We start from the raw sequence: 15,628 nt of genomic DNA on the forward strand, positions 1-15,628 counted from the left end.
GTTGTGAAGCCATGCAGCGGGCAGAAGGCTGGGCTTGTGGGGGGTGTTGTAAGCCTCTGAATTAGGACAGGATTTGTTGTAAGACCTCGCACTGCTTGCTCAAGCTTTCTGAGCTTGATATTCACCCACAGTAAAAAGTGGAAGAGCCTAGCAGATTGTTGGAGAGATTACCAGTACGTGACGGTACGTCACCCCCTTCTTGTTCCTTAGGGGTTGGTGGTACTGTTTGGGTTGCGGTTTGTGATGAGATCCGACACTGGATTAGGATTGGGTCACTGATGGGAGAACACAGAGGGAAGAACCTAATCTAAAGCCACTCTCTAGGGTGGTGTAAAGGCATCCCTCCCTATACTGCTTACAATTTTGTGTTGCCAAAATCTTTGTAAATGACTGATATTGGGCTCCCCCAATATTCTGGTGGACCAAGGATGTGCCAGGTATCAGTTCAGAATCAGTCTGAACTGATACCTGGCAAACAAAGAGGAAAGCCATTTACTAGGAGGGAGGATGAAAGATGAAAGTAGAATCTAGTGAGTCTCCACTGGAGGGATGTGGGCAAGAGTCAAGCCCAGAAATTGGAAGTAGCTAATCCAGTCTACCCATCAGGGTCTTTTTGTCTCAGGGCTCCTTTCAGGAGACCAGGCTGGGTCTTAATGTCCACGTATGACCTTTCTCCTATTTGGGGAGACAGTCAGTTCCTCCAAATACCTAACTTCTCTCTTGTCATCCTATCTATTCACAGGGAACTTGCTGGCCACTAGGGAAGGGGAGGGGGAGGAAGGACCTCCAGGGAACACTGCTGTCTTTTGGGGATAAACTCAAGGTACTTAGTTTTTCTCCTCAGTCCAGAGGATCATTTGTTGATTAGTGACGTTGCAGGTTTTAGCAGTAGCAGCTAAGCAATAGGAAGCCATGAATCACTGGCTCAGCGTCTAACTGGCTATGTTCCCTTGTGCAAGTAGTAGAGATGTCTTCGTAATCACCATCACCAACACTCATTATTTATGTTAGAGCATTTATAGAACATCTACAGGGTCCACACTCAGTAAGTGCCATCTTTTAGTATGATTAAGCCGCCAAAGCACCTATCACATAGGAAGCACTCAGAAAACATTAGCTGTTTGCCAGGGACTATGTTAGGTGTTTCACATGGATCACCTCATTTCATCTGTCTTCCTAGGAAATAGGTACTATTGTTGCTTTCATTTTGCAGGTGAGGGGATTGAGGCTTGGAGAGGTTATACAACTGGCCCAGTACGTTCAGTGAGGCTGGGATTTGAACCCAGAGGCTGCATGTGCTTTGGTACTTCCTACATTGCTGCTGCTCTCAGGATCATGGCCCCTCTTAAACAGAAACTGCTAAGGCCAGCTAAATACCTCAGCAATTTATAAGCTGTCCCCTTTCAGTCTCTGAACCAAATATCATTTAGATGAGGCCTAAAATCCACTCCAGGAAGCCGCAGAGGGGAATTTCGAGTCATTTCTAACTTCCTGTGAAAATATTCTCTAGCTGGCAAGGGATTTTTCCAGGTAACAGTGAATACACAATAAAGCGGGTGCCTCTACCTTGGGTACCTGGCTCACAACCCATTTGGCTTCCCAATCACCCTGATACCTAAAGCTAACAGAATTTATGCTCGCGGTTTGAATGGCTCTGTTCAGCCAAAAAGCAAAAGTTTATGGCTGAAACCCTTGGCTCTGATACGAAATCTAGTCTCTTTGGCTCGACTTTATTAGGCTATATTGTACAGCGATATGAGACATAAGTATCCAGAATCTGCTGTCACTAAAACAGGACTGAGTTGGCAAACATTTTTGTCCTCTCACTCAACACGGTGTCCTAAAATGGAAAAGTTAAATAGAAATTAGGGATACAAATAGGAGCCATTTCCTGAAACTTTAATTTTAATTGAATTAAATAGAGCTGTGTCATTGTTCTCTCTTTACATAGCCCACATTGAAGTGGAGACTAAGTTATTATTGGGGTCATTGGATCAATGGAGAGGGACTGGGTAGATCAATCTGGATCCCTGAAATATTGTTTAGACTAATTATCACAGCAACCCTAACACTGGGATACCTATCTTGTGCTTAACTACCTACAGACTTGCTCTGTAACTGGCTCCAATATTTAGTGATACTCGTAGAAAGCATCCTTTTTCATCTCTTATTCAAATCCTTTGGGCCATGATTGATTCTTTGGTCCTCAAAGGCATGGTCCTCAAAGAGAATACTTGTTCCATGTTCTTCACTCTCTTTGGGAATACCTTTGCTACTGTACGTGTGGTCCATGTTTGGGGAGTATTTGTGTTGCCTGGGAGCTTGTTAGAAATGCAGAATCTTAGACCCCACCCCAGGACTACAGGAAGCACATTTTACTAACACCCTTGGGTGATTCACATGCTCTTCAGAGTTTGGGAAGCACTGGACTCACAGCCTTAGACCTGCCCACTGGTGAGAAACTACCCTGTGTTAACTTCAGTGGATGCAGTGGGATTCTCCCCAAACTGTCTAAAATATTGAAGATTTTGCAAACACATAGGTAGGTAATTCTCTAATGGTTTGCCTTATCAAAAGCAACCTCATAATTCCTGGGCTGATTCAAATGCTTTTCTATCTAACTCCTTTCTTTTTCTCCCAGTTCTTAATTAGTTAATAGTGAACAGTTGTTTTGGGTCTCAGTTTTAGAATTTAGGAGTAATGGAATTGCCAAATGCAGCCTTTGCTGGGCTCAGTCTATTTCCTGTTGAATTGTTGTTTGACCCTACATTGGAATTCAGGAGTGCAATCCAGAAGATAGAGGGCTAGGTCACATGGGAAAGAGAGCATAGTCATGAGACGGAGCAAAGGGGGCTCCTCTCTGCAGGGAGTGCGGTGGGACTCCTCGCTAGTAAGAGGCAGGACTCCTGTTAGATGGGCAAATACACCAGTTCCTGAGAGTCCCTTCTTTCAAATGCAAGCCTCCAAGGTATTGGATCTAGAATTTAGAAAACCATAAGCCACTTGCTAAGTAGCCCAAGATGTTCTGTGATGACAAAGTTTCCCAGAAATGTACTGCTCAGTAGGAAGTGTTCTGGGAAGTTTAAAAATCACCCGACTCGACATATTCCCTATGAGATGCCAAGAATGCAGAGTTTTTCAGCATTCGGGGGGCAGAAATTGGTTCCTTTCATGGTCAACACTAAATGCTATGAAGTTATCGGCACTGACTTGTGATTAGATGCCTGGAAAAATTGTGCTTGTTTCTTTGTGTCTCTTTCTCCAGTTTTGTCTTGCTCAGTTCAATTCAACAGATATTAATTAAGCACCTCTTATAAGCACCTCATAAGGTAGTATGCTGCTTGTTCTAGAAGACACAAAGTTGAATGCCTAAGGGAGGGTCTCGTGTTCCAAAATTCCACTTTATTATAGTTCTTGTCAGATGTTAGAAGAGACTCAGCTACTATGACGGTAGCTAATGACAACTAATGCGTACTGAGTGCGTCCTGCCAACCAGGGAATGTTCTAAGCATTCTTTATCCATTATCTCTTTTAGCCCTCCCAAGCTCACCAGAGGTGGGCATGATTTCTGTTCCCGTTAAGGCAGGGCAGAGCACATCAATTTGGGGAAATGAGGAAATTCCTCACAGACGAGGTGGCATACGATGGGAACTTTATAGGTAGAGTTGGATCTTGACAGCTGAAAATGGCCACAGAGAGATTTCTGACAGTTGTAGGATCAGGGAAACGAAGTGGTGGGAGATCAGAGGGAGGGAGTTTTTAGAATAGCATTGCTGGTCTCCATGAGCTGCTCCTCGAAATAAAGGATTCTGTGACTTATTACCATGTTTTCCCTGTGGAGATTTACAATTCATAGTAACATGTGAAATACTCTGAGTTGCACTAAAAAACTCCCCAGTTTGGCTTTGTGAAATCCAGCACTTCCCAAATGTATTTCATCCATTCAACAAATATTGAGCTACTGCTATGTTCCATGCACTGTTCCAGGCTCTGGAGACTCAGGTGAATTCTTCTGCCTTCAAAAAAACCTATATTTTAATGGGGACACCATAGAACACCCTCTTCACTCTCTTATGTTCAAGGTGACACCTGTTAGTAAGTTCTGTCGAGGCTACTTTGGGAAATCTTAGTTGGGAATAATCCTTCTTTACTGGAATTTGGGGGAAATTGTGAGAAGTAAGGTTTGTAAGATAGAGTAGGACCAGCACAACTGCAAATGCGGTCCGTGAATGGGTGCCATGAACTGTTTGCTACTCATCCACGATGTGGCAAGTACAGAAAATGAGAGGAATGCTTAGGAACTTTTAGAGCAGTTTGACAGATTAATTTTATATTGGTTGAATCTAATGATAGAAATTTTGGACTTGTATTTTACATGTCTTGTCTATTCTTTTTTTGGGAAATCATTTCTGTTAGATTTTGCAGAAGTTTGAGTCTGCAAAACGATGGATACTAGAAATAAAAACAAAACCCTGGTCTCTCACCCCAGATGGGTTGAGAAGCTCTGTTCTGGAAAATCCTGCCTGCCAGGGACTGAATTGTTCTCCTGAGGATTGCTTGGCAGGCGTCTGCTTGAGAACACTTACTTGCTGCTTGCCCTACCCAGATGAGAATTATTTTTAGTAGTATTTTAAGAACCTTATTATTTGAAGCACAAGTGAGGATGTTCTTAACTCTTATCAAGATTGCAAAACCAAAGTCCTATTTGGACAGATAGTGAATAGGCCCATCTTTAAAAAGGCCTGGCAACACTTAAGCGTAAATACCTTTTCTACATTGGAGAGGAAAAAAAGAAAAGGGTAGAACAACCTACCTACGTATTAAAAAAATTACCAATTTCCTGCCACATAGGCCACACTTTCTGAAATAATTTATAAATAATAATTATTTTTAAAAGTTCTCGTATCACTCTTTCTGTTAACCCTTCCTTTAACTTCAGTTCCTCTGGCATTCTGTGTTTTCAGAAGTAATCTAAGTTGATGTAACATAGGGGGGAAAATACCCTGTCTGCTCTTTTGCATGTGGTGTGGTCTGTTGATCTCGCTCTGAACACTTCATGTGGGCTGATCTTTTTTTTCATAATGCTTGATGGAAGAAATCTCATTTGATAGCCTGCAGCCCACTAGTCTGGGATTAAGAGATTTGGTGGAAGTCCACACCAGAATTAATCTTTGGAGTTGTTTATTCGTTCAGTGCTGAAGCAACCAGTTATCTTGCATTCCATCAAATTCCCAATAATGTGTTTTAATTGACATTGTCCCAAAGCCTTTGGAAAAATCTGAGATCCTTTCATTCTATTCTCACATTCTGGAAAATACAATGTGAAATAGGCCATAAATGTGGAATGCCAAATCATTATGGGGTCCCTGAAATCCAGTGCTGCTCTCGGAAGGACAGCCAACCTGAGTCCATATCCAAGAAGGACAGCGTTGATATGCAATTTGGCACAGAGAAGAGATATGTTTTTTTTTTTTTTTTTCGAAGAGCTATATTCTGAAAAGGTGCAAATCACTGTTGGTTTCCCATCTCTTCTGTTTCTTTCCTTTGTTTTCAACTTTATCACCAGTTTCCTCCACCCCCCACCCCCCACCCCACCCCCAGAAAGCTGTGCAGCAAGGCTTTCTCTGTTCTGGCACTCCTGAGGAGCTAAGCCAGCAAGACTCTAACATTTTTGTTTTTTAATTCTATGAGTTTATGTTGAGGCGAGGAAGAGAGGGAGAAAGAGCCTCATGCCCGCTGGTAAAAACTGCGGCAAGTTTGTTAACGTTGGAACACAGAGGGAAATGAAGGAGGAGAGAGAGAATCCAGGAACTGGGTCAGTGATAAAGTCTTCTTAAGTTGTTAAGTTGGAATTAATTAATTAGTTGGAATTAATAACCTTCAGTTGTCCTTAGCCTTGTTCTTTCCAGCAAGAAATGATTAGGTGCAACATTGAATCAGGTTTTTCCCAGTGGCAGAGCATGCCGTTGAGGGATGGGGATAAAGGACCCCACTCATTTTAGTGACCAGCCCACACGCTCATCACCCTAAGAGCCCATCAATGCTGATTCCATGTTTATTACTGGAATTAAGAACTTGACACATTCTGTGGGTGTTCTGTTTTTTGTGGGCGTAAATATGTTTTTGTGGAATCTCAGATACGTTGGCCAGTTCCTGTCAGTGCGCTCTGTTTTAGACTGTCACATTACAGAGGACAGTGACAATGTATTGTGTAATTTATATGTACAAATATTCATTCAGATGTAGCTAATTGATTCTAATTAAGGACTTTTATGATTTAAAACTATACATCCTTTAGAGCAAATATATCGAGAATTTGGATAGATTTTTAAAAAATCTTAAATGTATTAAATACCTGCTATTACAATAAATAGTCTTCTACTACCAGTTTTGGGCAATGCTGGTGTGTATGTTACAACTCAACTCACCTCTTCTTATTGCAGCTATTAACATAATGGTCATTGATTTTTATAATTTTCTCTTAGTTCATTATATTTGATGTGCACAACATAACGTATATTTGGATTAAAACAATGTACTTGTTTTCAATTAAATAAGGATTGCTATATGATAGTCTTTGGAATTATTTATACGACTCTGGAGGTAGGGATGGACTTCTGCAAAATTATTTGGCTGTAATCAACACAGTTATCCAGACTCTTTGCTGGAAACAGAAACCGCAGTGATTATAACATACCGCAGCTGGGATGGTTGATTTGTCGCATTCACTGGGCTGTTAGTGTCAGGGAAACACAGTTTCACCCTAATCAGAGAAAGCATAAAATATAAAAGGTGTCATCACTGACCCACTGTTAGTAACACATGCAAAATCTGGTAGCAAGAAGGTGTTACTTTCCCCCAGAGCCAAGGCTGATGTTTCCAGTTTGATGGTGCCTTTGGTGGTGGAGCCGTCGGCCCCCAGACTGGTGTACAACCGTTTACTTAAGGGATTGAACTAGACTGGTTGAAAAATTAGATAATGAAGGGCAGATAAATAAGACCATGAGAAGTGTGGACGAGCGAGCCTCACGGCTCGTATCTCTTTTCTCACTGAAGATCTGCGAGTGTTCGATGAATAAGGACCCAGAGCACATCACCTGCTCATCTTTGCTAGGTGCTTTTGTGAAGCAGCGGGAGTTTGATGTGACAGCCAGAGGAGAAATTGCTGCCTCAGGAAATGCTTTGCCTTTGACTGATTGTTGAATGGCTGGCAAATTAATTTTGGCACCTTTCCCTAAGTCATTTTGGTCCCATTCTTTCATTTTTCTGCTGGGTAGTGTGTATTCACATTACAGTTAAAAATATTTCGACAACACAAATGTGGAGAACAGCATGTACTATTTTAGGCAAGAAGTTGTAGGCTGGGATGGTTCCATTTTATAGAATAGAAATGATGCCGTCGTGCTCTGAGAGGAGGTCTGAACTCTCCTTTCAGCTCGACTTAAAATCAATATTACTTCTCACTGACTTCTCACACAGTCAGGGGCTCCAGGGTTTAAGATCTTGCGTTCTTGAGGAGCTTTTCCTCTTAGGTACTTACGTTCCGCAAACCCTCCAAGCCCCCCAAAGTCCTAGCACCACTGCTTCTCTATCTATTTACCCTGTCAATCTCTATCAGGAGATAATATGGTGGGTGGTTAACAGTATGAACTCTGAATCCTGTTTGTACCACTCATTGGCTTTGTAACCTTTAGTGGGTTATTGAACCTCTCTGTGCCTCTGTTAAAGGGGACTTATAATGACAATGTCATTAACACTTGACGTCAAGTGTTTTAAACACAACGTATTGTATTTTATACTAATTTTTCCTTCCCTAAGAACATATTTGATTACGGCTAACAAAACTAAAAGGAATGTGCGTTTTGCTTTTGCTTTTTTCAAAATAAGTGAAAGGTGCCATGCTTGAGACTTAGAAAGGTAAACTTTGATAAGAAGGGGTAATTGAAGCCCTTGCCTCGGGATGAAGGTTGAGGTTCTGTTGTCTGCGTTTGTGACACATTACAGTGTCTTAAGGCTGGGTGCTCTATCCCTGACTCTCCTGATGTGATACCCTGTTCCTGTCATTGTTCTGCCACAGCTTGTCCTTCTTGATCTTAAGGATTAAAGGGTGTACATGTTAATTATAATTACTGATTCTCCTTGTATTATACGTATTGGTTTTTTTTTTTTTAAAAAACTTACTTGTTGTAAAATACATATAACAAAATTTACCATTTTACCATTTAAATCATTTTCAGTAATTTTTTTTTTTATGTGTGTGGGAACATTTATCAGAACCTGAAAAATGTGTTAACTTATCAATAGGGAAATTGTGTTAAAGATGTAGAAATCTTAAAGGGTTATAACAATGAATTTAAACTCCTCAGCTTTTAGACAGTCCATTCAGTACTTCTGCATCTCGCATTATACATACCATCTGAGCATCTGCATATGTCTGTGGAAGAGGCATTTTGCTTTCCAGGAAAGTTCTGTTCATTTTTTTTTTTTTTCCAGTTTTTTGACTTTTAGTCCTCAAGCATTTCAGATCAGCCACAAACTTGCAGGAAAAGAATGTGGAAAAAAATCAGCAAAAGTCAGATATATATCATCAGATATATCTTAGACAGCTATATCTGATGCTTTTTCTGGCAAAGAGAAAAATATGGGAAAATAAATACCAGTTTAAATAAAATTCAGTCAGTAACTAGAATGGCTCATAAGATACAGAATATGCTCAAAAATATTTGCTGAATTAATGAATCAATGAACAATTTATGCTTAGTTCAAAAGAAACATGAATATAATATTTGTATCCTAAAAAGGATTTATTTCTACTTAAAAAGTTTAGTGATGAACCTACAGTAAAATTTGGTCTCAAGAGTAGTTCCATTGGGACATAGAGGCATGAAAATAATGACCATAGCTAAAAGAACCAAATTAAAATCATATTAATTGAGGAATAGCACCGACAATCAATAATGATTGAGATAAAGCTTCATATTTTCATTATTTTTGAAAGCCAAGTGGAATATTTAAATGAGCAAAATAAGCAACATAAGCAACATATTATAAAAGGAATGTCCCTGCTAAAAGAATAGGCTGAATTCTTCTACTTCAAGAAAACTATTTGCCCATAAAACTCAACTATGAGGATTTATAATTGGCAATCCCTCCGATACTATCCTATTTACCAATAAAAAATTATGATAACATAGTGCCCCAAATATTATATATTTCAAACTATTTACTAATGCAGACTAAACTTTCTTCATATTAGTTGGAATTAATAACCTTTGCTTATGAAGTCAAGAATATCTTTTCTTTGAAAAACTAAGTTGAACTCTTATGAGTCGGGGAAATTAAAAAGTTTGTGCTTAGCTAAACACATAGCAGTTAATTTTTAAAATCATAAAGTTTATCAGTAGAAAAGGTTGAGTCCTTTTGTTTTGAAAGACCCCACTCTGAGGAAGACTAATTTGTAGATGAACAACCCATACCCAGCAGTATTGCGTAGCACATGTCTAATGTGTGGTAGTAGGTTAGAAGCAGCACAGACTAATGAGTTTAACCCACATGATCTAATAACCCAGCCAGAACACAAAGCAGACATAACGTAGAAGCAGGGAGCATTCAATTTATTTCTAAATTATTCCTAGCTTTTGTATTCCAGAGCATCACCAAGTAGATGGTAGGTGTGCATTTCTCACTGTTTCCAAGTCTCTTTCATTTCCCCCAGTTAACTGACTATTGGGTCATAAGCAAGATGCCTTTTTTTTTTTTTTTTGGCTGTGTCTGGTCTTAGTTGCGGCATGCAGGTTCTCCGCTATGGCGTGTGGGCTTTTCTCTAGTTGCAGCGTGTGCGTTTTTTTTTTTTTTTTTCCTCTTTCTCTAGTTGTGGCACACGGGCTTCTCTCTAGTTGTGGCATGCAGGTTTTCTCTCTCCAGTAGTGGTGCGCAGGATCCAGAGTGCGTTGCCTCTGTAGTTGTGGCATGAGGGCTCCAGAGTACGTGGGCTCTATAGTTTGCGAAGCCCAGGCTCTCTAGTTGAGGCGCAGGCTCAGTAGTTGTGGCACACAGGCTCAGTAGTTGTGACTCGCGGGCTCTAGAGCGCAGGCTCAGTAGATGTGACTGCACGGGCTTAGTTGCTCCGTGGCATGTGGGATCTTCCCGGACCAGCGCTCGAACCCGTGTCCCCTGCATTGGCAGGCAGATTCTTAACCATTTCGCCACCAGGGAAGTCCTACATTTTACTTTTTGTGATAGTCAAGGTGGTGTTGGAAAAATCTACTTTTTCCCCAAAGTAGAAATAGATATGTTGTTTCATGTTATATATATATGCTCACTGCAAAAGCCTTCAGGCAGTACAGAAATCTGCAGAGAAAAAGTGTCATTCTACATCTCAGAGATAACAACTGTTACTGTTTTGGTATAAAGCTTTCTAGATTTTTCTACGGCTTTACGAACATTCAGATAATTATAGTGTATTGAAAAATAGGATCAGACTACACACACTATTTAGTAATGTGCCTTTTAAGGTAATTTCTCTTTGAAAATATATACATTTTCCTCATAATTTTTAATTGCTTCCCTGTATTCCATGGTGTAAACCTACCATTTGTGGTTACTTCTAATTTCTTGTTCTAAGTACAAGAAGGATGTTCTTGTATATGTGTATGTGTATACTTATCTACTTGTTTCTTTGCTATGAATACTTAAAATGGAATTGTGTAAAAGAGTATGCACTTTTGTACATTTTGATAACAATGTAAAAATTGCTCTCAAAACTTTTTATCAATTGTGGATGAGTGCCCATGCCTCCACATTCTTGGAAATCATACAGGTTTAGGAAGAAGTGGTGCTTTAGAGGGGACATCCGTCTAGTCTATGAGTTTAGGGGCATGGAAGGTTTCACATGGTGATGGGGTATGTTCCTGGTTGTTCAGGAAGGTCGCCATGACACAACCAGTGCATTCATTTGTTTGCCAGATGGGGTGACCCCACTTTCCTTTTACTATCCTATCTTAAACCCTTCTCCTGTGTTCTTCTCCCTTAGATTGAGGAAGACACATGGCAGAAATACTACTTGGAAGGAGTCTCAAATGAAATGTACACAGAATATCTCTCCAGTGCCTTCGTGGGTCTGTCCTTCCCTACTGTTTGTGAGTAAGTGACCACTAACCATATGCTCTTTGGCGTTCAGAAACATTTAACGTGTCTCTTGAAGGAAATGCACCCCACCTGTGGCCAGCACAGTGGGGACCCTGGACAATTACCAAGTGTCCTGTGCTCAGCCTTCTGTGATGAAGGGGAAGGTGGGTCATTATATGGCCCCTGCCTTGGGGATTTCTGCTGGCTCTCCTTTCCCTCCAGTCCTGAGAATCTCAGGCTTGGACTCATCATTTGACCTAAATTATGAACTGCAGTTTTCCTGCATATCTTGAATTAATGCCCCTGTGATGTAGACACCTGTATGAAGGGTAGCATGAACCCATGCCTCTGATTTTACCAGGGCAAAACCAAATCTTGCTAGCACCTTGATGAAAGAAATTTTAATCTCTTTCAATTAAGTCAGATCATAAAGACATCAGAGAAGCCACTGTTCAAAGTGCTTTTGCTGTTTCCTGAGGCAGTGTGGAACCAGCCGTACACAGAGAGGCCTTGAAATAGTCCTGAGTGGTTTAGCCCCGAGATGGACAACTGGTATATGTTATAGCAATAAAAAGGCTTAGCATCTCCTTATACTGGCTCAGCAAGATGGATTTGAGCAAGGGGGTAGCCCCAGCCTGCATGAGCCCTTGAGGTAGAACAGGTGATCATTTAAGGGGTATGACGTCAGGAGCTCCAGGTGTCCCAGACCCGAAGAATCTTCCACCAGGACGATCCCTCAGATTCCCCACCTACAAGCTCAGATGTTGCATGTAAGTCAAACAGGGGTTTTGTCCCTATGAAAACACAGACTCCCTGGGAATGCTGAAACATGAAGCCCGATACTTTGACACTGTAGCAAAGAATTTGGTAAACTCAGCCTCACTGATAAAAACTGGGAAGAAACAGGGGAATCTGGGAACCCACTGGCCTGAGGAGGAAGAGCTCTTCCCTTGTGCTGTCTGCCTGCCTGCAAACCAAACCCACCTTCTGGAAAGGGTGGCCTGAAGAGGACGGTCTTGGGGGGCTCTTGGGTTCCTCTGTCTCATAGTTTGCTGTTCTGTGCACAGCAGAGAGGGGCCAGGGCACCTGGTAGCTTGGTGTTTGCCTGTCAGTGACTTCTGTCAGTGAGCACAGCAGGTGCGCCCTGCCTGTCCCTGGGCCCGGACCCTAAGCAATCCAAAATGGTTTGACTGTTTACTGAGATTTCTCACCCTGTCTCGAAGCGAAAGTTTAAACGCTAAATGGACTGGAAAAGGGCATAGGTAATTGATTCCGAAGGAGTTATTTTCCGAAAATGGATGCCCTGTTTTAACTCCCATGTGTTCTGTTCTTTGAGAGCTATTTCTCTTTCTGCCATAAAGAGTTAACCACTCAGAGGCACTGGGTCCTGGAACACTGAGGCTGTCCCAGGGGATTTTCTCTATCTTGGAGAGTGGGGTGCCTAGGATAAAAAGTCTAGGAGGATTCAGGACTTATATCAGAAGCTGGTCCTATGAAAAGGCAATTGAGGCCTCTTAGGTCCGATGTAGATGTGGTCTGAGCCCACAGCAGAACTGCCAACACCTGGAGGAGTCCTATGGCACCTCGGGCATTAGCAGTGGAGTGTGTGAAGTCCCCTTCCTTGTCTTTGAGTCTCCTGGGCTTGATTGGTGCCAACATGAGTGCTGCCTTGCAAATTCCTTAGTCCACCTCCCTCCCTCACCCCCTTCCTGCTTTCCCATTGCTTCTCTTATTTTGCTTCTGGAAACTGAGTGAGTTCATTTTAAGAGTGTTAACCTGGAAAGTTAGAACTGCTCCCTCTAGAAGTTCCAGCTGGGATACCTGTGGGGTCAGTTTGACTCACGTATTTGTCCTACACAGTGTCTCATTTCTTAAAAGTTAGTCGCCAATGTGTCAAAAAGGTGGTTCTTCACGTAAAAACTAGATTCCTGGCCTCTTTTGAAAATCTGATGAACCAACACGGGACTTGCATTTCTGCCGAATGCTAGGGGACTCCCGTTTGCTGTAAGGAGGGGTTTAGTGAAGGACCTCCCCTCCCTGATGTCTTAAACTGGCCAGATTTGCATTTACATCAGGGCCTGGCCCCCTCGATGTGTGTGTGAATTTGCCAACTCTGACCCGTTGGGTGTGTGAAACTTCTCTGCCCTTTGGAGCCCGGGTCAAGAGCTGGACACTAGTCTGTAAGTATCTCCCTTGACTGATTTGCATGTTGACAACATGTTCCGAGAAGGAGAAGATCCCTCAGACATACCTTGTTGTCAGAGAATTTGGTGTTTGTTTGGTACAGCTTCTGGAATACAAAAACAAAAAACAAAATACCATCATGAAAAACCTTCTGATGTGAGTGAGAATGTGTGCAACTGACTGCTATTATTCGTTTAACACAATGATACAGCAGAGGTAGAAATAATCAATAAAGAAAGGACACTTAATGAGATTTAGGAACATCCCAAAACATTGAAGCTCTCCTCAAGCATTTGATTATCTGGAGGCTTAATTATCTGTGTTTTCTACTTTAAATTAAAGAAAAGCCATAACTCAGAGTTACCAGCAGTTTAATGATAACACTCTTCAATTCAGGTTAATTAAAGCACAGCCGTAATTAGAGTGTAGGGTTGTATATCACCAGGCTGGCGCATAAGTATTTTCATTACAGTGAGGATTGGCTATTCAATTTCAAGATGACATGAAGGACGCCAAAATATATTTTCAGCTGGTTTATGTAGAAGAAAAAGAGTTGGAGAATATTCTGGGTATAATAAAGCACTGATAAAATACACAGATTTTCAGAGCCGTCTCTGTAATTATGCACGGCATTAAAACAATATGCAGCCAATAACGTCTTGAAGCATGAAAAGAAATAAATTTGCTCTTCCCTTGGGCTGCCAGAGTGCCCCCTTGCAGGGTAGGATCACCACACCGAAAAGATTGGAATTTTTTCAGAAGCTGGGAGAGTCATTCAGTGAAAAACTAAGGGGGCAGGATTAACGGGTGCAATCTGAGGTGGTTTCCCAAGAGAACAGATATGGGAGGAGGCGAGAGAGATGGGGCAGGAGGCCCCCAAGTTGAGCTTTTTAAGAATTTCGAGCAGAGAGAGGCTTTCTCCGGCTCAGGTAAGACTCGCACCAGCTTCTCTGCACCAGCCCTTGGCCTTCACGTGTGTATCACCAGAAGACGCAGCTTTGTTCCGAAAGCAATAACTAATTCAGACAAAATGCAGTATCATTTCTAAATATTTCACTTACATTTTCTCATTGAATCCTCACAACAATCCTGTGACGTTTATGTGACTATTACCATCCCTGGTTTATAAAGGAGGACCCTGAGACTCAGAGGACATTGGCGTCCCCTTCCAAAGCCACCTAGCAGACAAGTTACAGTACCAGGATTTTTTTTTTTTTTTTTTTTTTTTTTTTTTTTTTTTTTTTTTTTTTGTGGTATGCGGGCCTCTCACTGCTGTGGCCTCTCCCGTTGCGGAGCACAGGCTCCGGACGCGCAGGCCTAGCGGCCATGTCTCACGGGCTTAGTTGCTCCGCGGCATGTGGGATCTTCCCGGACCAGGGCACGAACCCGTGACCCCTGCATCGGCAGGCGGATTCTCAACCACTGCGCCACCAGGGAAGCCCCAGTACCAGGATTTTGATGCTGGGGCCTTGTGCAGTTGGGAACAGCTTGGAGGATGTGGTAGGTGAAGGCTGGCTAATTAAGAATCTCCTGGGGAGCTTATTTAAACAGAGAGGATTCTAGGTTCCATCTCCAGATTTTAATATCTGGGGTAGATCCCCCAAATCTGCATATTTTTTTCATAGGTAAGTGGGGGTGATTCTGATTCAGTCTGATGACTGGGGACCCCCAGCAACCCCATTCTCCACACCACAGGCTGGAGTAACTTCTTATTGCAACTTCGGGCTCAGTCACTGGAATGTTTCTGATTTTTGCCAAATCATAGAATTGTAGGTGGGCCACATCTTACCAGCTAATGTTAGGATTTGGGCCTTGGTGGGCGCTTCCCCTCCATTGCTCCTCCTTCACAAAGTGGACGAAGGGTATTCTGCAATCTCCATGGGTATAGGAATGAGTCTGCCCTCTACCATGCCAGGCAAACTGCTGACTGCTCTCCCCACTCCCCACGCCTAATCCAAATCAGAATAGGAAAAAGACGTGGGGGTACTGAGCCCTTTAATGCTCTTAGTCAGGTTTCCACTGGGGATCATAAAAGCAATTCCAGGGAGGGGAGAACAGTTAAGCACCAATTGCAGAGAAGGACAATTTAGGGTGCCACAAGCCAGGTGCCTCTTGGCCTTGATGGACAGCATGGTGGGTGTGTCCTGGATCTTCCTCAGGACGCTCTTAGGGTGTTCCTTTTAGGTGCCAGCAACTCCTGAGCATCCCCCTGTGGTTTTGCATAGCTGGCCTGCCCCTGGTCTATGTGTCAGTAAGATGAAGGCAAAGGAGCTATGGGATCTGCAAGAGAGGGTGCAACGCGCTGTTCTCCGAACAC

General features: G+C 42.2%; 1 protein-coding gene across 39 annotated transcripts in view; it reads left to right on the forward strand.

Moving 5' to 3' along the window:
* The window catches only part of KCNMA1 (potassium calcium-activated channel subfamily M alpha 1), a 773,456-nt gene that overhangs the window by 581,683 nt on the left and 176,145 nt on the right, over positions 1-15,628 (forward strand). For all 39 annotated transcript variants that reach the window (XR_010838921.1, XM_067025307.1, XM_067025277.1 and 36 more), the window contains one exon: positions 11,033-11,142. Coding sequence is in view for 38 of the 39 variants with exons in the window: in XM_067025307.1 (XP_066881408.1) it covers positions 11,033-11,142 (110 nt within the window). In the remaining variant the exon portion in view is untranslated. The remainder of the gene's footprint in view (positions 1-11,032; positions 11,143-15,628) is intronic.

The sequence above is a fragment of the Kogia breviceps genome, chromosome 2 (assembly GCF_026419965.1).
Source record: "Kogia breviceps isolate mKogBre1 chromosome 2, mKogBre1 haplotype 1, whole genome shotgun sequence".
In the NCBI taxonomy this organism is placed as follows: domain Eukaryota; kingdom Metazoa; phylum Chordata; class Mammalia; order Artiodactyla; family Physeteridae; genus Kogia; species Kogia breviceps.